We start from the raw sequence: 26,264 nt of genomic DNA on the forward strand, positions 1-26,264 counted from the left end.
AGCCAAGGAGTGACCCGATGAGCCGGGCAGACAGCAGTGGGACAGAGAGATGACTCGCTCTCAGCTCATGGACTCCAGATGCTAAGGGCTCAGGATTAATCGTGGTTTCGTCTCTTCCTAGGACTGGTCTTATAAACCTTTGCTCGGAGTATGTGCAATACCCTTTTGTGCTTTAGTGGGATTAGGTTACAACCAAAGTGGCTTTGACAATATTTGTAAACAGGACTTTGCTAAGAAGTGGCACTAACTTTGATGTACTTGAAAGTATACAGCAGGCTAGTGGTGTTATCATTTCTCCCAGCAATAACATGATGATAGTTTCATTTTATAGAATTTTTCTAATAATAGTCAGTACTGCTATATAAAAGAGCATATTTAGAATCTTATTATTTGTGATTAGAAATTTTTGTATTTGAATATAAAAGACATCACCACACTCCTAAAATTTACATTCTACACAGGTGTTTAATCTGACTACAATTTATGAACCAATGAAAAAGATAACCATTCTTACATCTTAACAACAAAAAATTTAAGAACTCCAGGTTTTGGAATGGTACACCAAGAGACACTGGTCCATTTCACTTGTAATAGTAAGAAACTGGAAACAACTTTATCGTCCAACAACAGGGAATTGGTTTTAAAAAATCATGGAACCATAATTTAATCCAAAAAACAGAATTGTGAGCAACCATTAAAAATACATTGTGAATGTATTTAATGACATGAAAAGATCTAGTTGTGTGTTCATTGTCTGTTATCCCAATGTCTTCCCAGAGAAACTCAATAGTTTTCTCTCTTCAAATCTATTGCGTCTTCATCCATCCTCACTCAGCCTAACCTTGCTTCCTAGTTCATTGAGAAAACTCAGTCAAGCAGAAGAGACTTCTGCTGTTTACCACCACAGCCTATACCCACAGCCAGCACCTCAGTCAAATATGCTCCTCTGTTTCAGTGGCTGGAACCATCTCCATAAAGACCAACCCCTTCACTTATACACTACATTCTGTCCCTGGGCGCCATCCATGAGAGAGTTGCACATCATTATAACGACACAAGGGGACGCTTTAAACGAGGTATCTTGTAAACCACTTCAAATCAAGTCTTGATAGTCTTCAACAGACACAGACACAACACTCTTCATCCACACAAAGCTACAGAAGAAAAGAGAAAACAAAATCACATCAGCTGATAAAAGTGACTCACTTAGCCACCCACCCTCAGCTGCCTCCCTCCAAAAAAACAGGCACAGAAGAAAACTGACACTAAAATCCAAACTGAATTAAATATAAATATCCCTGTTTAGGTATGTGAAAAAACAATTTCTGAATTGAAATTCAAAAACTAAGAACAAAACTGAACAAAAAAATGGAAGTAACGAAACAAGAGTTGACTGACCTCAGAAATGACAGAAGAAAAAGAAATCATATCAAAAATAAAGACTATATTGTAATACATACCAGATTTGAAGGGAAACTTAATAAGGGTTAGTGGACAAAAATGGCAAAGGAAAATGAAAATGAGATGAAGAAAGAAAAACCATCCTAGAGAGGGCAAACACATAAATGTAGCCTAATATACACAGTAACTATAATACAAAATGAGAAGAAGCTAAAGCAAACATTCATCACTTCAATAAATGTGAATGGATTAATTCAGTTATCAAAAGAAGAAAAGGATTTTTGGTTTGGCTCACAGAGCAAAACCCAACTATAGGCTCCATTCAAGAAACAAACCTAAAACTGACTCAGAAAAGCTAAAAATAAAATGATAGGCAAATAAACGTTAAAAGCAAATACAAACAAATATCTGGCTGCAACATAGAATCCGAAACCACATCAAGGAACTTTCTGTACTGTTACATTAAAACTGATTAATCTCTATTGTAGGTTGGATAGATATTGTCCCATGCATAACTTTGTAATATAAGGCTGTGGTTATTTGAAAAGCATTATCTAATTTATGCAGATCTTTCAAATGCTTCATTATAAAGTATTTAAAAAATCACATTCTTTACTATCACCACCCAATCACACCAAAAAGCCATTAAGTAGAGGAAAGCTTTCAAGCTCAGAGGCAGATCAAATGTTTTAAAATTGTCACTTTTGCTAAAAAGCCAGAATTTTATCACCTATAACATATACTTTCAGTTGTTTTCCTTAAAGTGCCAGGATCACTCCATTCAAAACTACCTGCAAAACACCCAAATTTGAAAAAACCAGTTTGCCCCTAAGTTATTCATTCAAGTAAAAGCATATTCATGATAAAATGCAGCTAATTCAGCTTGCAACTGGAGAAGCACAGGTGCTTTTTCCTTGAGGACACCCCTCAGTATGTACAAATACTATTATGAATCTTCCCATTTTGCTGTATATAATATTGCAAAGACATCTACTCAAGAATTGAGATTTAATAACATTAATAATTTTTACTGCTTCACCAAGGACATCCTTAAATGAAATGACACCAGATGCAAATCTTTTCAGAGAGGAGTTCTACTCAACTTTTAGAAACTAAACTGTCCCCTTGAAACACAAAACTCTTCTAGTGGAAATGCTTCCACCATTTCCCCATTAAGTATGGTGCTGACTTTCTTATTAAGGTATAATATTTTATCATAGTAAGAAAACACCCATTGAATGATCTTCTATGTAGAAAATGTAATGATTACAGAATAAAAAAAAATTGTTAGAACTAATAAATGAATTCAGCAAAATAGTAGGATACAAAGTTAACACCCAAAAATCAGTTGCATTTTTATTTACTAACAATAAACAATCTGAAAGGGAAATTAAAAAAACAATTCCATTTACTACACCTCAAAAAGAATAAAATTCTTAGGAATTAACCAAGAAGGTGAAAGATTTATACAATGGAAGCTACAGAACACTGCTGAAAGAAATTAAAGACATAAATAAATGGAAAGACATCATGAACTGTTCACGAACTGAAGACTAAATACTGTTGTCGGTACTACGCAAAGTAATGAACGGTGCTGCTTCAATGCTGCTTCAATGCAATCCCTATCAAAATCACAATGACAGTTTTTGCAGAATAGAAAAATCAATCCTAAAATCTGTATGGACTCTCAAGGGGCCCCAAACAGAAAACTTTCTAGAAATAGAAGGTTGATGAGTGGGACTGGGTAGTGACTGTAAATGGGTAAAAGGGACCTTTTTGGGGCTGTCAAAAACAGTCTAAAATTGGATTTGGTGATGTTACGTAACTTTGTAAATTTGCCAAAAATATCGAATTGTACACTTAAGTGATATATATAAATCATACCTCAATAAAGCCATTAAAAAAAAAAAACTGTAACAAAGTAAAAGGGTCCAAAATAGCCAAGGTGCTCCTAAAGAACAACATCAGAAAAATTACCGAACTACATCAAAATCCAATAAAGCTCCAGGAATTAAGGCAGTGGAGTACTAGAGAAAAAGACAAATGGAGCCGACCAGAGATCCCAGAAATAGACCTCCGTTTGAAGGAAACTTGACATACACCAGAGAGGACATTAGAAATCACTGGGGAAAGGGCAGTCTTTTTAGCTGAATGGCGCTGGGAGACTGATCATCTGTAAAACGGGGGAAAAACGAAATAAAATCAGGTCCCCACTGCATACTGTTTAAAACAAAAATTTTCCAAAGGATTAAAATATAAACATAAAAAGCCAAACACCAAAACCTAAAAGAAATGAAAAGTACTTCAGAGCTTCATGATAGGGAAGGATTTCTTAAATAAGACACAAAACACAAAACCTACCATAAAGAAAAAGTTTACCAAAGTAATTCCGCTCATTGAAACACCTTTAAAACAGTGAAAAGACAGCCCACAAAATGGGAGAAGACCTGCCACCCATTATCTCACAATTACATCAGGAGTATATAAAATCAAGTTATAAAGGACAAGCAGCCCAACAGAAACACAGGTGAAAGACATTTAAGGGATTTCACCAAAGATGAAGCTCAGAAGCTAGTAAACCTAAGGAAAGATGCAGAACTTTATGAAAATAAAGTGATGGAGCACCATTTTTATACCCACTAAATTGGTAAAAGATAATTTAAGTCTTGACGATACAAAGCATCGGTGAGTGTGGAGCGACAGAAATTCTTTTACACAGCTGGCAGGAGTAAAAACTGTTTTAACTACTTTAGAAAAGACTAGTATTATCTTAAGGTTTAAGATGATGTAATAATTCTACTCCTTGGTATATACTCAGGACAACTCACGCACATTTACATCAGGAGATATGTAACACGGTTATTTATAACAATAGTTAAGCTTAAAAAACTGAAAATAACCTCGATGTCCATCAATACAGAATAAATAAACTGGAACAGTCACAGAATCAATGCTCTATAACAGTAAAAATGAACGACAACTGCATGTGTCTACACGAATGAATATCAGAAGCGTCACGTTGAGTGGAAACAGCAAGTCACCAATAAATACAGAATATGATGCTGTTTAAGTCATATCCAAACACAAACAAAATAAATACAGTATTTAGTGAATCATATACATTTGGTAAATCTACAAAGAAACTGAACAGGAGAATAAAAACACAGACAGTGATAAATCCAGGGAGGGAAGCAGGTCCAGGGAGATCCATGTATGTATCTATTTGTATGTATCAAATAATTTATAATTTTTTTAGTGGGGTAGGAGAGAGAAAAGACTTCTTTTTGAGAAAAATGTAAAAAGGCCTATGTTCCCCTGACAATTTCTGGAGACATTTCAGAGGAGGATTGAAAAAAAAAAAATCAAGCACTAAATTCTAATTTTACCTTTTTTCTGTATTTTACTTTCATGAAGATTTCTTTTCAGGATCCAAAACCTAATATGGGGGGGGGGGAAATCACACAATCATTCTTATGCATCAATGTCTAATTCAGGAACACCATCGTATTCTTGTAATTATCTAAAGATTCCAAATAATATTCATCTTAGCATCTACCCAATAATATTACCATAAGGGGAACTGGAAAATGACTTTTACATATACCATTTTTTCCATATATATTTCATACTAACAAACTTCCAAATATTTGGTATAATTTCTAATTCCAGGGTAACCATTCATATTTCACAACCTAAAAATATCCAGAAATAAGCACCTTTGACTTTGTAATATTTGCATATGCTCAAGGGAACTTCGGCCACACAATGGAATGGTATGGTTTTAAAAGAATTTTTTATTTTCACTTTTATTTCAATTCAACTTTGAAGAGACTAGCTCCAACTAACATATGAGAAATGAAAGAATATAAATAACTATTATTTTTTAATTATCTTTCTTACAGCCTGAAAGAATATTTGAAAAAAACTGAAATAACTAACTACTGAAGTATGCTTTGATGGAACTCTAAAATATTTATCAACCAATGATCCTTAACTTTTCTCCTAAGAGTGTAACCAGTATACTGTGTCTCCTATTTGTTGTGTTTGCCTTTGGTTAACTTAGCTATTAAGGTTGCTAACTACACTGAAGATTTTAAGAACATTTCAATTTACACCAGCAATAAGTATGATCTTTCCTTTCCTACAAGGAAGTATATACAAATGAATAATAATTTTCTAAACTGAAGTAAATCCTTATATTATCTGTCCTAATATATAGCAAATGCTAACATAGGAGGCATTCTCCTTAAGGAACAGTATCTTTTCAAATTCTCACGCTTAGTTCAAACATATTCTTTTAAAAAAGAAAACAAAAATTAAAATCGTACTCACTTTAGCCAATAGTTCCTGTGTTTCGGCAGTCAGTGGAGCGTGTGAAAACTTGCAATATTCTCCCTGGTAACATTTTGCTCCTGTGTGGTAAAACTTGCAAGGATATTCATGTAACCCAAACGTTAAGGAAGAGAACAATTTTACTCCAACTAAAATAATTTGTTATTAATTTAATGACTTTATTTTCCCCACATAAAGTTCTTTTCTACTAGTAGAAACGTTAAATTCTCTATTTAAAATATGAGACAATAAACTATTAATTGGGTTACAAGAAAATCTAATTTTGGGATGATTCTATAAATCAAGTTTATTGGCTGTCATAGGACATTTTTCCCCCTTCATATCCATTCTTAAAATAAACTACAGGTATGTTTCACTAATACAAGAGAGGGATGTCTATTTTAAATACTGTGAGAAATGGGATTATTTTTAAAGCATTCTTTTCGGGTGAGGGAATTAGAGTCAATGACAATGATATGTCTTACAAATCTGGATCCTTCACATATTAGGCTTCTTTAAAACAGGATCAATTTATATAATTTCAATACTGTTTTCTAGGGAAAGTTTCTCAAGTTAGCATTTGAGATTGCTTGTATTGAATGCCTGAAAGAAAACAACTTTTGTGGTGATCAAAGGTGCAATTACCTAAAACCTTTATGTTCCATGTTTTTTTTTACAACACGTCTGGGCCATTTGCACTGAAGGGTTAGGGTTATTCTTCAAATTAAGAGACAGCTGAGGGGAGGGTACAGCTCAAGTGGTAGACCACATGCTTAGCATACACAAGGTCCTGGGTTCAATGCCCAGTACCTCCTACAAAATTAAAGAAACCTAATTATTTCCCCAACCAAAAAAAATTTTTAAATAAAATAATTAAAAAAAAATAAGGGACAATTAAACTCTGTACAATACAGAATATACAGAAAACAAAAACTATGCAATTCCTGTCTCTTTTTAGCAAGCAGATTATATAAATATAGTCAATTAGTGACTGTCACAGAAGAAATTCTGAGAGTTTTTCTGGGATTTGAATAGGTCTTGTGAACCTGTTAAACCACCCAGGTTGAGCGGATCCTCATTTGAGAGAAGATCTAAAAACTCCCTCTTTCTTGGAGGAAAAAAAAAAAAATCCGTGTACAATTTAATCACTTTGATACTGAGTTGAGCTTGGATAACGTAATTTCGCCATAGCTAAAACACTGGTTTTATTCAAAATTTTACATATTTAAAATGTTCATGTAAATATTAACAGAAAGTAAAGCTACTACATCTCGTGATAAAGGATATTATGCAAATACAGACAGTTTTCGCCTCTGGTACAATATCCTTGCACATAAAACTTACACATTTCCTTTTTCTTCTCTATCTCTGCATCATGGTCAAATTTACACTGGTCTCCCTGGGCCAAAAGAAGAGCAAGGAAAAGTCATTATTTCTCACAGTTACAATTCTTAATTAACTTTAGATAAGCAACAGATTCCAGAAAAAACACAGTCAAAAGCAGTACAGTCTAATTCTTAATGAACTATCTTACAGTAACATCACATGTATCTGCTTAAAATTTGTGAAGTCATTAACATTTTTAACACAAAGCATTTTTTTAAATTATCTACTTTCTTAAACATGAAAGGATATTTCAGTAAAATTTTCTAATTGAATCTTTTCTAAAAGGGAATAGTTCTAAAATTGTACTGGTATGCTTTTGGAGTGTCTAATGGAAACAGGAGTTGGCTTTAGTACATTTTTGCTATACCTTACATTTTAGTGCATTTGTGCTTATACATTTTTTTATACCTTAATACATTTCCTTTCAAGAAAATATTTACAAATCTGCTTTCCGTGGCGTTGTACTGTGTGCTGGTTGATGAATCCCTGGCTCATTATCACAGGCTGCTGCTTCTCTTTAGGTTTACCATCCTTTGAAGACAAAAACAAAAAACTAAATGTGAGAAACAGAAAATTAAATATTTTACTCCATTGTACAAAATTATTTTAAATCACCTTTAAAACATTAAAAAGTAACTCTTCTAAATTGGCCTTCATGTAGGATTTGGACTTTTTGTACATCCGTTGGGGGAAAAAAAATGAATGTTTTCTCAGTTTCAACAGCTTTCCATCATTGAACATTAGTGTTTGTGCAATCTGAGTATTTTATTGTACCTCACCCTTATTTAAAAAAATTAACTGAAACATTTAAAAAGAAAAGTAGCACTATTTGTGATAAAAAGTAAAGTCTAAGAACAAGGCTCTTTAGAACAACGAGGGCAAAACTGGAAATCATAAGCTAAACCAAAAAAAAAAAGCTAAACCAAAGTAGCGCAGTCCTGAATTTCAATGAGATGCTCGCTAGGTTTGAGCTGAGTTTACTGATGAGCTCAAATTAACAAACATAATTAGAAATAGACCCTCTAAGATAGTGATAAAGGTATAAAAACAAAAGGGGAATTTCATTTTGGCTGTTTAGAAACACAGATCACCTTTCGTGTGTGGTACCACTTACAGCTTCCATGTGTCATATTCCTCCTGGTTTGTGCAAAGAAGGGAGCTGACTGTACATTTATGTCACCTACTTCACAATAAAGTCAAACTTCCACTTAGGACCACAAAAATTATGTGTCTAATAAATGTGTCAGTTTTAACTTTGGGTTTTATTAGATTCTGTTATTAAATTCCAACATATACATTTATAATTTGTTTCTCATGTAGAAGGGCTGTCGGCTTTGGCTGAATAACCCTCTGAGTCAATGGAAAACAAATGAAAGGGAAGACTGCCCGGGTCTAGTCCTGGCCTGGCCCTGTGTGACTCTGGGCAGTTACCTGAGCTCTAGGGCTTCAGATCCCTCCTTTGTAAAGCAGATTTTGAGAGTTTATTAAAAAAATTTTTCTAATTGGGGTACTGGAGATCCAACCTAGGACCTCCCGGGGGCTAGGCGTGCACCCTACCACTGAGCTGTACATGCCCCACAGATTTTACATAAATATGTTTCAATCTATAATATTTGGCATTTCTAGTATTTTACCACCCCTAACTCTTGTCATCTGGACCAAGCCTCACAAAAAAGATTGCCATCCAGTTTAGAAGTCCTCAGAAAAGCAGAGTCCAGAGGAGTCGCTGATTCTATCCTGATTACATCCGCAGACCAAGGAAGAGGAACCTCTACAATGCAAAATCAAAAGACCAAGAGGGCAGGGAGTGTTTGGTAAGGCCAAAGTTCAAAAATATTCACTTTTTAATTTCCAGAGGGAGGAGTCAAGAACCAACAGACCAGGGGCTGCAATAGCAGAAACTCTGTAAGACTGTGGCCTTTGGAATGGCCTCATGGCTATCTTATCTTCTCCCTGCTTCCCCCACCTGTTTTTCCAGAGGCAATGAAGGGGGCTTGTGTGCGTGTATTCAGGGGCAAAAGGAGTGACACTAAGGCTTAAAGTGGGTACTGGCAGGTGATGAGTGTGGGGGAAGGTAGTGCAACAGTAAGAAGGAAGCGCATGGAGCCCACCGGTGGGAAGAGATTTCCACTGAGGCAGAAGATAAAAACCCAAGAGCAGGCAGTGTCCTCTGGTGTGCATATACACTCCTGTACCTGTTCCTGTGAGCCACGGTTCCTCAGGGAAGCATTTGGTCCCTTGTCTCCAGCACCAGGCCATTTTCGTTTCATTTTCTTCTGTTTACCATTCTTTTTAAGGTTTTTATTTTTATTTTTCTGTTTAACAGCTAAAAATAATAAAGTTAATTTTAAAGATGATATAAAAGGACAACAGCAGTTCACTCTTAGGAAGTATATTCCATGATAACCCAGGAGAAGCTCTCCACTGCTCAACGAGTTGACCTATCTTTCTAGAAGCTCTGGGATTAAGACAGTAAAAAGAGAATCAATATATTCTAGATCCCTAATTCATTCTTTGTGACAATATATAAGGTATTGCCAGGGGAAAAAATAAAGCAAGATAATTAATGAAATCAGTCTTGCCAGCCATCAGCCACATCCTTTCGAAGTGTCGAAAGTACGATGGATCTAATTAGGAATTGCTTTAAAATGATCTCATATATGACTGTCAGACTATTCACTGAAAACATTTTATATAGACTAAGCTTACCTATACATCCGTTTTAATCAGAAATACATTTTAAGAGGGGAAAAAAGGTGATAAAATGAGAGGATTAAAAAATCTCATTTACAACTGGCATTTGTCCTCATATCTACGGCTAAATTTCATTTAGCAATCTAAAAGAATATGTTTCTGAGTTTAGTCTGACACACCACCATCCTTGACATTAATTATGCCCATTCTCCTTTAGAGTCGGCGACACAAACAGAAATGTCCTGTCCTTCATACACACTCAGGCCAAGGATTCAGCATCCTCCCTTTCAAAGTAGTCAAGTCAGGTCCTTTGAAAACCCTCCTGTTCGCTCTGCTCCTCCTGCAAACTGAGCCTCTGTACACCGAGTGGCCAGCTCACATCTGGCATAAAGATCCACGGAAAGCTAATGTTATCGTGGGACACAGTGCAGGAGAGCCACTCCACCCCTCCCCCATCACTTTAAATTTATCACCTTACATGATTAAACAGTTTGATTCTCACCTTTACCTTTCTGAGTATTCTTTGCTCCCTCTTTCTTCACAGATTCTTCAGGAAGTGATAAGGACTGAGCGACATTTGCCATCTCTTTAGCTTGTATGTACTGCTGAAGCTCTTTAGCGAAACTGTCTTCTGATTCCTGACTGCAGATATCATCATCACTGTACACGTCATAGTCCTTGCTTCTTGATTTTCTATGCTGCAGATTCTTTGGTGAGGTGGAGTTTCCGAAGTGCCTAAACTAAGTGAAAATTAAATTTTCAACTTTAAAAACCTAGCATGATTCAAAACAATCTGGTTATAAAGAGGAAACAAAGACTGGCCATGAACTGATCGTTGTTGAGTTTGAGTGATGGGTACACGGCACATAGGGGCTTCACGTGCTACTCTTTCCACTCTTACATATGTGAACTTTTCCAGAATTAAAACACACACACACACACACACACACAGTACATCCATCCTTAAATATAATTTGAAGGAAGATTCTGAATCTGCAGTACACTGTGTGTACTTTACTGGATTGAAAGACTAAAGCCCCATATCTTAATTATTTGCTGTAAAGGGACTACCATATTACATTTCACATTTGACGCCTCCCTTCGTATTGACTATACTTTTAAATAGTTTAATACAATAGTTCATCATTTCATAAAAGAGCAAGTGAACTGTGATGGCCCAGGTGAAAATCCACCACACTGAGCTACATCACAGCTCCCAAGGCCGATTTCTGTCTATAACTCACAGTATTGGTGGGAGAGGCAGTGGCAGCAGCCATGACAAGTGGGAAGGAATTGCCACGGTCTCTGTAATCAAGTTAATTTTACTTTCAGAAATCATTTTCTACCTCTGCTGTTGGAGCTGCCCCACGGTGACAGCTACAAACACAGGCATCCCTGGGAACAGGTACCCAGGTGAGGCTGCTGACCCGGAAGCAGCCTGACGTCATCACAGCAGACAACCTAAAGCACTTTGTGTACAAAATTTCCCAGTATTGGGTACACAGGTGTCTATGCTTGGTGACACAGATGTATCAACTGATTACAACTAATACATATGATACATTTCAATTTAAAAAGGTTTATTTTAAAAAGTCCAAAAGGGCTCAGAGGACATGTCTATCACTAAACTGGCCAATTATCCTGCTCCAGAGCTTTTGGACCTGGTCTTATCCACCTTCACGTAACTGATGAAGGCTGCAAACTCAAAACAAACAAAAAACAAAACAAGAGAATCACAAAATACAGTAGGGGGTCCAATTTAATACTTTACCCTGGATGCTGAACTTCTAAGCTGAGAGTCGTATCACCAGAGGACTGACTGTAGACCTAGAAAAGGATGTGCTCCCTGCTTGAAGAATCAAACGAGCTAAGAAAGTTTCTTAACCCGACAAGGGCTTCACCGCACATCTCATCTTCACTACACCAGACAAGACTATCAATTCATCCACAATCTACCGGTCTCTGAGTTTCTGATCACCAAGTCCTCAAGAAAGAGCACCCTTTTCCAACTTAGGAGTTCTTTTTTGAACTCTAGTGAAAGCAAATTATTATCCCCAAAAGAAGAATTCCCTTCTCATTAGTAAACCTGTATAACAAATACTTCATTATTATTATTATGTGTTAAATTATGTCAATAAGGAAGTTGTGGGAATTTGTTTCCTCTCTTGTTATACCAGTATCTACAGTCTATCCTCGGTTTTGCTCCTTGGCTTACAAAGCCTAACATATTTGCTGTTTTGTCCTTTACAGAAAATATTTACTGACTCTTGATCAGGAGAATGAAACAAAAAAGCAGGAAAAAGAGAAAAACTGATCCAGACGAAGCAAATATGATTCAAGGCAAAGAAAAGAACACAGAAATTTTTAAATAAATTCTCAAAGATATTAAGATAATGTTATTTTTTTTAAATGCTAGAAAGCTATAACGAAACAGGACAAGAAAGAACTCCTGAATAGTTAAATTGTGATTTGTGAAATAAAGATGGGGAAATTTCTTAGAATGTAAAGAAAAAAGACAAAGAGTAATATGACTTGTGTATGAAGGGTATTGAGTGAATAGTCTCACCAAATACTTCAGCACAGTGAATAAAGAAAGATTCACAATCTCCAACAACAGCAACAATAAAAAGAGAAGAAGCAAAAAGCTTCCTGGGAGAACAGGATACTTACAAAGTAACAAGAATCAGATTGGTAAGACTTCACATTAGCAACACTGGATAGCAGGAGGCAACAGTAATAACCTCAAGCCTAATTCTATTTCAACCAAATCATCTCTCAACTATGACGATAAAGTCAAGATACTTTCAGAAACGTATATAAGAACTCAAAAGGTTAATCCCATGCATTCCTATAGAACAGTATGTGCTAGCAAAATGAGAAACCAAGTTAGACAATAGTGCTTAACAGGGAACTATATTCAATATCTTGCAGTAACCTATAAAGGAAAAGAATATGAAAATGAATATATGTATGTTTATGTCTGACTGAAACATTATGCTGTACACCAGAAACTGACACATTGTAAACTGACTATACTTCAAATTTTTAAAAATGGTGCTTAAAAAAACATGCAATTTACAATAGCCTCATCAAACACCTAGCAATAAATCTAAGATTTAAGATACCTACAAAGAAAATTAGAAAACATTGATGAGGAAAATTAAAGAAGAACTAAAGACTGGACAATTCAATATTCTGAAGACGTCAGTTCTCCCCGAAATGATCCATAGATGCAATGCTTCCCAAATGGAAAATCCCACCAGGGTTTTCTGTGTAACTTGACAAACTGTTTCTAAAATTTATATGGAAATGCAAAGGGCTAAGAATTTTAAAGCCTAGACATTTAAAGAAGAAAAACAAAGTGAGAGGACTTGCTTACCTGATATCCAAACTCATCATAATAAAGCCGTAATAATTAATACAGTGAAGTCTTGGGGGAAGGGACCCATCAGAATACAAGTACTTGGTTTTTGACAATGGTGACACTGCAGATCCATGGGGAAAAAGACAGTTCTTTTCCCCAGTGAATGTGCCAGAACAATTGAGTATGATAATTTTTTTAAAAAGTAAAACAAACTTTGTCCCCTCTACCCCATAATATATTCCCAAATCAATTCTAAGTGATTATAAACTTAAATGGGAAAGGCAAAACAGTAAAACTTTTAGAAGACACTGTAGGGAAATATTCTTAATTATCTCAAGATATTTAAATAAAACAAAGCATAAATATATAAAGGGACAGACTGAAAAATTTGAATACATTATAAATTATAAACTTTTTATCAAAAAATGCTATTGAGTAGAAAGAAAGCCACTTTGCAACACATAATCCACAACGAAGGGGGGAAAACCCAATATCCAGGATAAAGGGGAAAAAAGGCTTAAAATGGCACACAAAAAATGGAAATCTAAATGGACAAACATGAAAAGATGCTCCATCTCAGTAGTAATCAAGAAAATGCAAACTAAATTTCAATGAGATACCTCACCATATGGCAAAAAATAAAAAGGGTAACAAATATCAAGTGTGGAGCAGTGAAAATACAGTCTCTCATGCATCGCCTGTGGGATTAAAAATCGGCAGAACCACTTTGGAATATAGTTTGGCATCATGGTAAAGGGAAAGCTGCTTATACTCTTAAGTCCCAGCAGCTCCTCTCCTAGGTAAATGCGGAGCACATGTGCAGCAGGATACGAATGAGAGAAGGTAGCAGCATCGCCCATAACCTCCAAAAATGGACATCGGACCAAATGTCCACCAACACTAGACTCTAGCACATTCAAATAACGGAATGCTATGCAGCAAAGAAAATGAACCAATCAGTGTACACCACAAAGTCTATGAATCTTATAAACGTGACACTGAGAAAAAGAAGACAGAAAAGAATACATACAACACTATTCTATTTCTGTAATGTGCAAAAAACAGGCAAGGAAAAAAGCTACATTCTAAGGATGACAGCATTAGTAGTAAAACAGTGAAGAACACGGGGGTGACAGTATTCAAGCTTGGACTGCAGTCATCTCCAGGAGGAAAGAAGGGAACATGACTGAGAAAGGAGGCATCAGAGGCACAGTAGGTAAAGCTCTTTCTTGACTTGTAAAGTGTCTACCTGGGTGTTCTCTTTTTAATTAGCTATGATATTATACAGTTATGTTTTCTGCACTTGTAAGTAAAGAGCGTGGCCTGAAGGAAGCCTACTTAGGAACAATCTAGGTGTCCATCTTTTCACAGTATTGTTTCTGGGAAACTCCTTAAGATAATTGTGCAAATCTGTATCTGCCTATCTCTTGTATGGGGCTACACATAGATGGGGGAACTTTAAGAGGGTATGACCAGGGCCTCCGTGACTAAAACAGTATTAAAAACGTGTGGGAAATCCAAGTTGTAGTTTCCTGGTGCCCACCATGGCTTTCGTCCACAGCAGCCATATATGCCCCAAAGGGCAAAAGAAGTACCTTAGAATGTAACCTCATTTGGAAACAGGGCCACTACATGTATAATTAGTTAAGATGAGGTCGTTACGGTGGGCTTTAATCCAATATGACTGATGTCCTAATAAAAAGGGGAAATTTAGACACAGACATATTCACACAGGAATATCCTTCAAACATGAAGGTAAAGATAAGATGATGCTTCTGGAAGCCAAGCCAAGGAAGACCAGACTGCCAGCAAACCAATCAGAAGCTAGGGGAGAATATGGAACAGATTCTTCCTCACAGCCTTCAGAAGGAACCAGCCCTCCCACCACCTTGCTCTTGGACATCTAGTCTTAAGAACCACAAGGCAATGAATTTCTGTTAAGTCACCCAGGATGCAGTAATTTGTCATGGCGTCCTAGCAAACTAATACAAGCTTCAAGCTACAAATCACTAAGGTTAGTCAAGTTAGCAAATCAAAATTTTTCAATCTAATTTGAAAAGAAAGAAGTTTTTGAAACACTTGACAACCCATTTCAGAAATAGGGAAAACTAAAAGCAATGCACTAAAAACAGTTCATGTTAAATGACAACAAAGTTCTTAAATGATACTTTTCTAAAAAGCATAACCATGTTTCCTTGATATAAGTAACTGTGTCTCAAATGCTGACTAAAAAGAGACAAACAGGTCCCTAGTCAATTTCTCACATCCATTCCTGTCTGTTTTTTCAATATGCCAACTTAATCTTACTTTTTTGGGAATTTGCTCACACTCCAGTTTTACTTTCCATTTTATTTTCTCTTCTTGCGTTTCTTCAACTTCTGTACCATCTATTTCACCATCGATTCTGTAGCAAAAATATCAAATAACACAAAAGGGTTTTTCAACCTGAAAAGGGTTCATACCATAGTATTAAAATTCACTGCTTTGGTTTACCTTCAAGTTGCCCTCAGACAAATTCCAAATTCAAATTCTACCCTAAATACTCCAGAGAAATAACGTACAAAATTATGATGAGTAGTAAGCCTCAATATATGTTTATGAATAAACTGCAAAGCTGAATTTTTAGATTACATAACTTTAATGTTCACCTACTAGCAGCTATCTAAATCATCCATCCATTCAACAAGTACTGAGTAGCCACCGTGTACCAAACCAGGCAGGCAGAGCCAACTTCCTATTCAAAATATCCACCTGGACATCTACTGGACAGTCTCATAGGTCTAAAACTCTTGATCAAATCCTCCTGCTATCTTAAATAGCAATTCCGTCCTTCTAATGATACAGACCAAAAACCTTGAAGTCGACCTTAACTCCTCTCTCATATTCCCTGCCCAATCTGTGGAGAAATACAGTTTATCTTCAAAATATATCAGTATCTGACCACTTCTTGCTACTAATACTACGATCCAAGCTACTCTTGGCCCCTACATTCACCCTCAACACAGCCAGATGGCCCTGCTAATATGTCACTCTCTGCTGAAAACTCTCCAATACTCATCTCATAAAAGCCAAAGTCCTTATCATGGCACCTACAAGGTCCTACACAATCTGCCTCCCCTGCTTCCCCATCCCTATACTTCTCAAATTCTTCTTCTCTTCAAGTCTATTCTATACTGTTCTTACTCCACTCCAGTTGTCATTCTGGCCACTTCGCTCCTACCACCCAATCACAGCAAGCGCACTCCACCCAGGACTCTTACATGGAATACTCTTTCCACTAGATAATCAACCTCTCTCACCTCCTTCAGGTCCCTACTCAAATGTGAACTGATCAATGTTATTAGGGAGGCTTTCCTTAACTACCTTCTTTAAAATATCTACATCCTCTCTGCCATCCCAGCCTCCCTCATCCCCCTGCCCCGCTTTCATTTTCTCCATGGCATTTGCCATCACCTAAAATGCTACATATTTATGTATTGCCCCTGCCCCAAGAAATAAATCTCATGAGCATGGGGATTTTTATCTGTTTATTTATTGCTAGATCCTCAGGGCCTAGAATAATGTTTCCTACATAGCAAGTGCCCAATAAATGAGTAGTCCCATCAGAAAATTACTAGGAAAAATACCCAGAAACCATAAAAGATGGATTTATTTCACCGCATTTAAAACAAACAAAACCTTTATGCACTGAAAATAATGCCATGGGCAATTCATAAGACAAATAAGAAACTGGGCATAAAATAGTTGCAGACTAGAGATCCTAAAATTTTAAAGAGAAAGACCAACCAAGAGAAAAACAGGCAAAGAATGTTCACAGACACCATACTTCAATACCATTCTCCGCCTAAAAGTGTCTTTTATGTAGTTCAGCAGTTTTTGTGAATGGAATCTTCTGTCCAGTGCATTTTCAAATTGATAGCTCCTATTGGTTTTTCCTATGTAGCTATTCTCTCCTGATGATTCACCTTGCTGAACTCTCATATATTTTAAGTTTATCAGTTCCTCTCATTTTTCTTTGTAGCTAATCATAATCATATCATCTGCAAGTAATTAATGTCTTTGTCTCTTTTCAGTATGTGTGTTATTTTAGTCATTCTTTCTTGGAAGCATGGTGGTGAAATCATACGTCTTGATGTAAGACTGTCTTGGTAACTCAATCCTACAACTGTACAAGTTTCTGTGATCTTGGCAAGTTATTTATTCTCTTTGTGCCTCAATTTTCTCATCCGCAAAACCGAGGATAATATCTTCTAAGGTTATTCTGAAGGTTAAATGACGTATTTCAAATAAAGCCTGTAGTAAACCTCTTGATAGTGGCTTGAATTAAGGTAATAGTTTCAATTAAGGTATCTGAGACAGAAGTGAAGGGCTTTGAGTGATATGAAGAGGTAAAATCAACCAGAATAAGAGCTATATGGAGGATGAGAAAAAATAAAGGAATAAAGAATGTGTCACGGGTTCGGCTTAGGGCAATTTGGGGAAAACATGTAGGTTTAAAAGAAAAGATGGCTTTTTAGCACTTCAGACTCGCAGGCAAAAAACAGTGAATGAATACCTGGGTGTAAACAAACTACACGAATGAGATAAAACATTGGCGCCATTTGGCCAGCAGTTTCAGTGCCTTCTTCAGCCTAACGGAAACGTATTCGAACGGTGTTTGCTGCTTTATTATGATCTTTAGGATCTTTCAATGTAAATCAAGGGGATAAATAAAGGCAGACTAGTCACTGCTTATCCTTAGGGTTTCGTCTTTTCTACCAAAAAGCGCCTTGCACGTGTGAGTGAAAAATGACAAACGACCTCAGTCCTCCAGGAGCTGACGGTATGGATGTGCGAATGCTCTGGGAACGCAGGCGGGCTCCCAACCCGCCCAGAGGGGCCGGAGTGCAGAGAAAGGGAGCGTCCCGGACCCCCCTCGTCCCCACCCCGCCCGCCGCCGCCGGGACCCTGCCGCCCTCCTGGCCCGGGCTCCCGGGGCCTCTGGCCGCGGCGGCCTACGGACCCAGCCCCACCTCCGGTTTCTAACCGCTGCCCCCGAGCGACCTCTCGACGCCCGGCCGTGGCACTAGCCCGCGCGAGGCCCCAGCGGCCTCCCGGTGGATGGAAGAGGCGGAACCGGCTGGCGCCCCTGCGTTCAAAGCAAGAAAAGACTGGGGGGGGGGTCACCTTTCGTCAGAGTCCGTGATGGGTTTCTTGCCGAGAGCCGGGTTGGGGGGTTTGGAGAAAAGATTCTCAAAATCCATCATCCTCTCCAGACACTGGCAGCCACAGAGTAACAAGCACGGCGTGAAGAGGTGGAACCTGGCTCAGCGCACGCCGAACCGCAGATCGCCCCGCGCATGCGCGGTTCCATCCTCTGCTCTGCGCACGCCCGGTGTCTCCCACCTCCCCGGCTGCTCTGCGCAGGCGCAGCCCTAATTATGCTCCTTTAGGCGTACTTTCCGGTACTTTATCTTAAGTATTTAGTAGAATTTTTAAACTTAGTCCTTGAGGCTCTCCTTTATTTCATTATGGTGAAAACTGTTTGATGGAGGTCACAATGTTTCAGGAATGGTAGCAATAGCTAACATTTATTTGAGCGTTCACTTTCTTTTTTAATTGAAGTGTAGTCAGTTATAATGTGTCAATTTCTCGTGTACAGCTTAATGTCCCAGTCAGGCATATATATACATATGTTCCTTTTTATATTCTTTTTCATTAAAGGTTATTATAAGACATTGAATATAGTTCCCTGTGCTATACAGAAGAAATTTGTTTTTTTATCTATTTTTATATATATTTAACGTTTGAGCATTCACTTCATACTAAACAGCAATGGTAAACAAACATGACAAATCCAAAGGTGAACTCTAAAAAAAAACTAACAAAATAGATAGTTCCCTGATGAGATTGATCAATACTACAATGAAAAGGGGGCATAACTATAAATTAATAAGGTTAAAATACTAATAGTAAAATACAACAGCTGTATTTGAAATCTTAAATGGCATGGGCAAATTCCTAGAAAATTTAGATAAAATCCACAGATAATGTATAGTCCCCAGGATTGACCCAATAAAAAGTAAAAAGCTCGAATTGTGCTATAACTAGTAAAAGAAATTGAAGCAGTGGTTTGAAAAATCTTTCCACAATGAAAATGCCATGTTCAAATAGTTTTATATGCAAATTCTTCTAAACTTTCCAGGACTAGAACATTCCAGCTTTACACAATCTTTCAGACAATTAAAACAAAGGACAGTAGAAATAGTCCCCAAATCATTCTGCAAAGTCAGCATAATCCTGATAATAAATCCAGGCAAAAAAACTAAAATAAAGGAAAATTACACACACACACACGTGTGTGTGTTATCACTGTTGAAGAAGGAAGTTACAGATTTGCAGAGGGAAGGCTAGAATGAACTCTGTGGTTCTCAGAATTCACAGTATCACTATGAACTCAAGATTTTTAATAAATAGGTAGGAGATACATATAGATATGTCCATACACACAAGGGTATATATACATATACACACATATATGTATATATGCATCCATAGAGAAGGAAACTTCTTCCATATATGTATTTGTATTTATTTCTCTGTTCTCTCTTGAGACAGGATCCAGAAGCAGTAACACTGCAGTAGCAATGAGCACATCCAGCTCTCATAAGAGGAGCCAGGGTTCTTTGAAGAAATGCCTGGTTCCAAGGCAACAGATGGTTAAGAACAACATGAGCTGCACAAATACAAATTATTAGACCCTAAGCTGCATGAGAATAGACATCCCAAGGAGTATACCCACAACTCTGTACTCAGAGAATAGCGTGGTGTCTTAAACACAGTGACATGATCAATGAATCAATCAATTGCTGATTAAACGAATGAATCAATGCTCCCAAGATTAAGAGATTGGGGGATACATATATGCTTTGCAAGTATCATTCTTAATACTGAAAAAAAACCCCACATTTCTACTGCAGATATACATGATAACCCAAAATAAAGACTACTGAATTTTTTTTTGCATCAGAAAACGCCTTCCCAACTGCTGAGAGTGGCTTCTGAGTTCATTATCTTTGGGGAAGAATAATAAAGTATTTGGAGTAAAGTATTTAATAAACAGGCTTAAGAAAATTCTGGTATGACATAAATGACCTCTGAATTCTGCCTCTGAAATAGACACCTGGAGTGTACTATGGATCAGTCCTGATCTTTTCCATCTAAGGTTGTCAGGGAGCATGAGCTAGGGAAGGGGCCACTCCCATCCTTCCTGAAGATGGAGCCTGACTTTTGTGTCTGTATCTCAATCTTGTTTGGAAGCAATGTTTTGGAAGAATTTTTGCAAAGACCGGGCTAATATCCAGGTGCTCAGTTGTTGTTGTTGTTTTAATTTCCAAAGAATGTAGGTAAGGCAGCTATTCATTTGTAACCTCAAAGTGGACTGTACAGGGAATTTTCCCCCCAAATTAAATGCAACTCTAAGTCCCTATCCTGGTAGGCAGGCAAAAAACACAATTGGACTTCCTCCCCTCTCCCTTGAGCCCCACAAGCATTTAAAGAATTTTACAACCTCCCAGGGATGTTGAGGAAAAGGTTCCCTAATGTTCCATCTAGGATGATCACCCAGGAGATTGTTTTTATCCAAGGCTGATTAGTCTCTTTAAATGTCTAACATTCTGCTGTTCCTGGGTCACATTAGACCACTGACATTTTTGCCGGAAGTGGAACCTGGTTTACCAAGGCTTATTCTTACTGCTCTAGAGCAAAATGAGGACAATGAATTTTTCTTAAAACTAAACCTATTCCTGATGTTAAAATATCCTTCCTTTTATGATATAATCATAAGGTTTTATAAAAATGTCCTTATTTGGCAAAATAAGATGTTAGCACCTTTATATTGGTTACAATTTTTTGTGTGCATTGGTGGTGGGGATGCTTGTCAAAGATAAACAAAGCCAGGAGTTATTTCAAGTAGTAAAAACAGATTTTATTCGGTAACTATTGACCAGAGGGGAAAGAACTGAACTCCATTCTGACTTGTGTAGCAGTGACTGGGGGATTTAAAGGGAGGATGAAGTAACAGATATTGTATGATTCAATTTAAATGAAATGTTCAGAAAAGGCAAACCTACGGAGGCAGAAAGCAGATTAATAGTTGCCTGGAGCAGGGGTGACAAGACAGGGTTAACTGTAAACATGCACTTGGGTAGATGGAATGAATGTTCCAGAACTGAATGCTGGGAATGGCTGCATAAATTGATAAATTTACTGAAAATCACTTAATCGTACATTTAGAATGGGTGAATTTTATGGCATCTACTTTATCAACAAATCTGTTTTAAAAAAATAACGGGCGAATGAGGGAGGGGGAAGGGCAGGGCGCAAGTGCAAAATTACCAAGGATTGGGCAGTGTCCCGTCAATGCGATTAGGCCATCTGACTCTGTGGGCAGTGACTTAAGTTAGGGCCCTATCCTCCCACAGAGACAGGGAGACAGAGGCTTATCTTTCTGATGATTACATTTCAAAGGAATGGCGTTTAGGTCCTTGAGAAAGATGCTCCTGAATTGTGGGAGGTACATATACCTCTCAAAGGGACAGCAATCAGGGGGCCCATGCCAGGTGTTGGCTAGAGCAAAAAGGAATTCCCCTGGCAGCACTGAGCTTTCTCAGACAGGCATTTTAACGGGAGGTCATCCTGAGGACGTGGTCTTCTGCTGCTTGAAGTCATGCTGGAGTACGTGTGTCTCTTGGGGAAGATGGAGCTATTATGTGCTAAGAATTCTTAGCGTCCATATTTCATTGTTAAGTAAAATCTGCTAGGTTGAAAACGAACGCTCTAGTTTAATCTCTGTGATGAATGCATTCTTAACTGAGGCAATTTAAGAAAAGGGGAGGAAGGCTAAGCTTGGTTCAGGCTTCAACTTAAATATTTTATCAAACAGCTCTGAGAACTTCTAGATTCTAAACACAGAGCTTCAAAGGAGCACCACCTGCTGCCCAGCATACCATCCACATAGGCACTTCCTTCCTGATACCAAAGGAAGACGACCAGCGTCTGACATCATATTTTAGCTACCGGAAGTGGTGCGTAAGAGGGCTTAGGAACGAGGCTTTTCATCCAGGGAGAACTGCACGGTTCCACACCACAGCACATCGAACACCCTAAAGAGGGTTTGAAAGAGATCCCGAGGCCTCTAGATATAGGGGACAGAGAAAACAGAAGTCCAAAGAAAGAACAGCAACCGTTCACCTCAAACGCCTTCCAAAAACTGCAAAGAAATGGTCTATCCTAACAGCTAAACACCTAAGTAAAACAGTTACAATAGAGACAAAGTAGAGATTCTAACAGAATCCAAATGCTAATTACTGTTACTCCAGACTAAATATATCTGTTTTTGAAAGTTTCCTAGAAATATATTACATCCAAATGTGGCGAATGCCTGCAGAACTATCCAACAGTATATAGCTCCTGTCAATGGCTGCATTCAATTTAGGAAGAAAAAGGAAAAGTGCGATTTCTTTTGTTTCAATATACATATACAAAATTTTAAAATTTAGAATTTAATCTAATTGCAATTGCTTCTGAATACAATGCATCAGCAAAACATATTTACTCAAAACAAGTCACATATTTGAGAGGATTAAGCATTAATCCATCATGTTAATAAAAAACCAAGGACGTTCCTTCAAAACTTAGTATACTAAATAGGCCAAAATGTTGTCATTAAAATTTTTTTCCCTAAAGATCACGTTCACAAGAGTAAAAAGTAATACCTTGTTGTTTTCATTTATAAAATACTGTATTTTATAAATATGATGTTAATTTTTTATGCGATAATTTAAAGCTTACATGATTCTTTTAGCGATTTTTCTTTTATTAATAACCTGGTAGGTGAATTTAGCATTAAATATCAGAAAAAGTTACATGCCAAGCTATTTTTCTCAAAACGAGATTCCGAGCATTAAACATTACAAAAAGATATTCTCCACAACCTTGAAGAAGAAAGTACATTTCCTCATTATTTAAGCAACGAAGGCTTTTGTTTTGGGGTTTTTTAAATGACGACTTGGCAGCCGCGTGTTATTATCTCACCCCTGCCCACACTGGCTAATGGCTTTTAGGAGGACGTTTGTTAGGGAATGTCTGAAACGCTCCATCTTTGGGAGGCGACAACTCGCAGCGAAAACCGAGGACCGGCGAGGACCGGCCCGGGAGGCGCGGAGGGACAGCACCAGTCCCCGCGGGACGCCGCCCCCGCCCAGAACTACCCCAGGCACCGCCCGGCACCGCCATCAGAGACGGCCTCCTCCGCCGCTTCGCCGGGGAAGGCTAGAGGCCGCCCCCGCGGATGATTGACGGGCTGTCTCCTCCAATGGGCAGCGCGCTCGGCCCCGGAGGGCTGGACAACGGCCGCGGCACGCGGAGGAATCTCTCCTGCCCTTTAGTCCCGGGCTAGGTGTTGCGGCAGGCGCCATTTTATCGAGCAGCCTGTCTCGGGTGCCGCCATGTTGGTGAGGAGAAATCACCGTTACGGCCACTATCCAAATCCCCGCGTCGCTGCGCGCCGCCCGCCCGCTCCCAAGCCTCAGCCACCGGCGGCGAATAGAGACTAAAGCGGCAGCGCCGGCAGCGCGGGGCCTGCCGTGGCCCAGTGTTTGCAGTTAGAGCCCCACCTCTCTGGCGTGGTTGTTAATAGACTGGAAAGTCTGTGTCTGTGTCGCTCACTAGTAACCGTGAGTTTTTACCACTTCGTCACCTCTCGGCGGCGGCCGGGAGCAGGTACCCGCAGGCGGCGCAGGGATCCTCCCCGCGCCCCGCCGCCGCCGCCGGCCTCGCAGACCTGCCCTCCAGCCCCGCCCCGTTCTTGACCAAACATGACAGACTCTGAACATGCAGGGCACGACAGGTCGGGAACCCTTCTTGTCTGTCTTTCTGTCGGATGAGAGGAGGGGTCTGGGGCGGCGGGAGCGGGCCGGGGCCGCGCGCCTCCTGCATGACTTAGCCGTCTCTGTGTGGCTCCATCAGTTCCATGACGTGCGCCCTGATGTCAAGCCCAGGCTGGCGGCCGCGGGGGAGGTCGGCCCGGCCGCGCCCGCCTCCCCGCGCCGGGGTCCTTCCCGGCCGGCCCCGCCCCCGGCCGCACTTGCGAGCCCCCCGCCCCCGGGCGGGCTCGGTCGGCGCCGGGCGGCTGCCGCGTGCGGGCTCGGTGCTGCGGTCCAGCCTGGGCTTGGAGGAGGCGGATCCCGGCGCGGGGTCCGGCGTTCACGTCGAAAGAGGACCCGCCAAGAATTTTCAGTAACTGGTGACTTATTTGACTACTACGCTAACGCACACCTGAAAATAAACATGTTTGGGTTTTTTGGTTCTTTCTTAGGAAAAATTGAAGCGACCGCAGAAAGCCATGTGTTTGTCTTACCCCTCGGAATTTGCAATGGCAAGTTTCAGATGTTAACACGAAGTAGTTAGGCTTGGCAAATCTTGGCGTAGCACAGTTTTTTTGTCCTGAAGTAAAAACTCCATGGATTAACCAGTCTAGCCTGGCTTTCTAAAAACTATGTATCGTTTGAACATTTAACCGAGACTCTGATTTTTTTTATTTTTTTGTATGTCTTAAGAGGCACATTGTTGGTTCCATTTAATGCTTTGGGGATATTTACATATTTTAAATAGCGCAAATAGCATACTTAAGTTTTGGTTAGGTTTTAAATTTATATTGATGTCCATGTTGATTGTTAAAAAAGAAAGGGTGGAGTTTCATTCATCAAAATTGCTGGAACAGAATCCATTGCACCTGATTATTATTTAGACTATTTAAAAATCCAGAACCTGGCAATTACTCCCTCGTGAATAGAATTAATCGAAAGTCTACAAGGTACTCTAGGCTGTGTACACGTTGCTGAAGTTTTACTTGTGGAGTAATGTGATCTGCTTTTGGTAAAGTTTATCAAACACTTTTTTAAAATCCGAAAGCAGGAATCACAAACATTACAGAAATCTGAAATATAGAAATATCCAGCAACCTTGAGAGGGGTAAAAATGTTATTTCAGCAATTTTGGTACCGTAATAATAAATGTAGATCTCCAGAAGGCAAGTCAGTTAAACATGTAATTTTTAGAAAGTCAAAAGCGCCCTTAAAATAAAAATTATGGGTACACAAGCTTGCATTTGACACATTTTTCATGATTGTTTTACATTATCCTGTTAAGAAAATGAGAAAATTCTGGGAATGGGTTAACTATTATCTTGAGAAGTTTCCCACTCTGAGTATCTGTGGACAAACCAATGATGGGGTTTTGCTACTGCAGCCTGAGATTCATTCTGTTGTGTGGAAGAAGGAAATCTATTCTCCTGTTAGTTCACAGAGCAACTTTAATCTGAGGAATTATGTATTCTACATAGGGAAGAAACCATGTTGCCAAATTCAGATACCCAGTTAATTTTGCTAGTAAGGAATTGTGATGCCAGACTTCAAAAAGAATTTGAAAGTTTAAAATACTGAATTAGAAATTAAAAAGAAAAATCTAAAGAATTCTTTGTGAGATATATTACCAGCTTAGCCCTAGGAACTAGAGATTAAGCAGTAGTGTATTTAGTCTTTTTTTGTTTTTGTTTTATGTTAGGATTAAGAAAATGATATTATCTAGTGATTTCTGAAACAAAAAGAAAGATTAGCTCCATTTTAATTTGTCCAGTTAGGTGGCAGTATTATTCTGAGGCAAGAAGACAAGGTTTATCTTTTTCACACCTTTTTTGGTCAAACTATAGAAAAACAAAAGGAGTATATCTGAAAACACAGTGTAGGAGTCAGGAAAAAGAGTTCTAGCTCCAACTTTGGTACCACTTAGCTTTGTGAACTTGAGCAAACCTAGTTTCTTAATTGATAAGAGGATTGTACAAAAATTTTTCAAGTTCTACAGAATTGGTTGTTTTCAACCTACTCTGGGGAGCTTTTTAAAAAGTGTTGAAGTCGTTTCCATTGGTCTGAGCTTCAGCCTGGGTTTTAAGATTTTTTTTTTTAAAGCTCTTCAAGTAGTTCTAATCTGTACCAAATTGAGAACCATATTGAGAATTAATGTTAATTTTAGCTAGTCATCAGAATCACTA

At 38.4% G+C, this 26,264-nt stretch overlaps 2 protein-coding genes across 6 annotated transcripts in view; one reads left to right on the forward strand and one right to left on the reverse strand.

The window, feature by feature from the left end:
* Window positions 1–648: 648 nt before the first annotated feature.
* ZC3H8 (zinc finger CCCH-type containing 8) lies at window positions 649–18,536 on the reverse strand. Of its 4 annotated transcripts, none has more exons than XM_074354844.1 (9): window positions 18,344–18,534; window positions 15,485–15,581; window positions 10,322–10,553; window positions 9,315–9,445; window positions 7,528–7,650; window positions 7,019–7,132; window positions 5,734–5,841; window positions 4,788–4,837; window positions 649–1,154 (listed from the first exon to the last, which is right to left on the reverse strand). In XM_074354844.1, exons 1-8 carry the CDS (start codon window positions 18,421–18,423, stop codon window positions 4,808–4,810), a joined length of 915 nt encoding a protein of 304 aa, XP_074210945.1. In that variant the 5' UTR covers window positions 18,424–18,534; the 3' UTR covers window positions 649–1,154; window positions 4,788–4,807. The 4 variants fall into 4 exon arrangements, with proteins under 4 accessions (XP_074210945.1, XP_074210944.1, XP_074210947.1 ...); XM_074354843.1 differs by having other exon boundaries at window positions 10,316–10,553; XM_074354846.1 differs by lacking the exon at window positions 15,485–15,581 and having other exon boundaries at window positions 10,322–10,548; window positions 18,344–18,536.
* A 5,048-nt stretch (window positions 18,537–23,584) lies between these two features.
* Window positions 23,585–26,264, forward strand: part of ZC3H6 (zinc finger CCCH-type containing 6) — a 52,689-nt gene continuing 50,009 nt past the window's right edge. The window contains exon 1 of one of the 2 annotated variants that reach the window (XM_074354676.1): window positions 23,585–24,065. In XM_074354676.1, coding sequence (XP_074210777.1) covers window positions 24,034–24,065 — 32 coding nt within the window. In that variant the 5' untranslated portion in view covers window positions 23,585–24,033. The remainder of the gene's footprint in view (window positions 24,066–26,264) is intronic. The other variant, XM_074354675.1, reaches the window with a different exon arrangement.

This window comes from Camelus bactrianus, chromosome 28 (genome assembly GCF_048773025.1).
Source record: "Camelus bactrianus isolate YW-2024 breed Bactrian camel chromosome 28, ASM4877302v1, whole genome shotgun sequence".
NCBI classification, from domain to species: Eukaryota; Metazoa; Chordata; class Mammalia; order Artiodactyla; family Camelidae; genus Camelus; species Camelus bactrianus.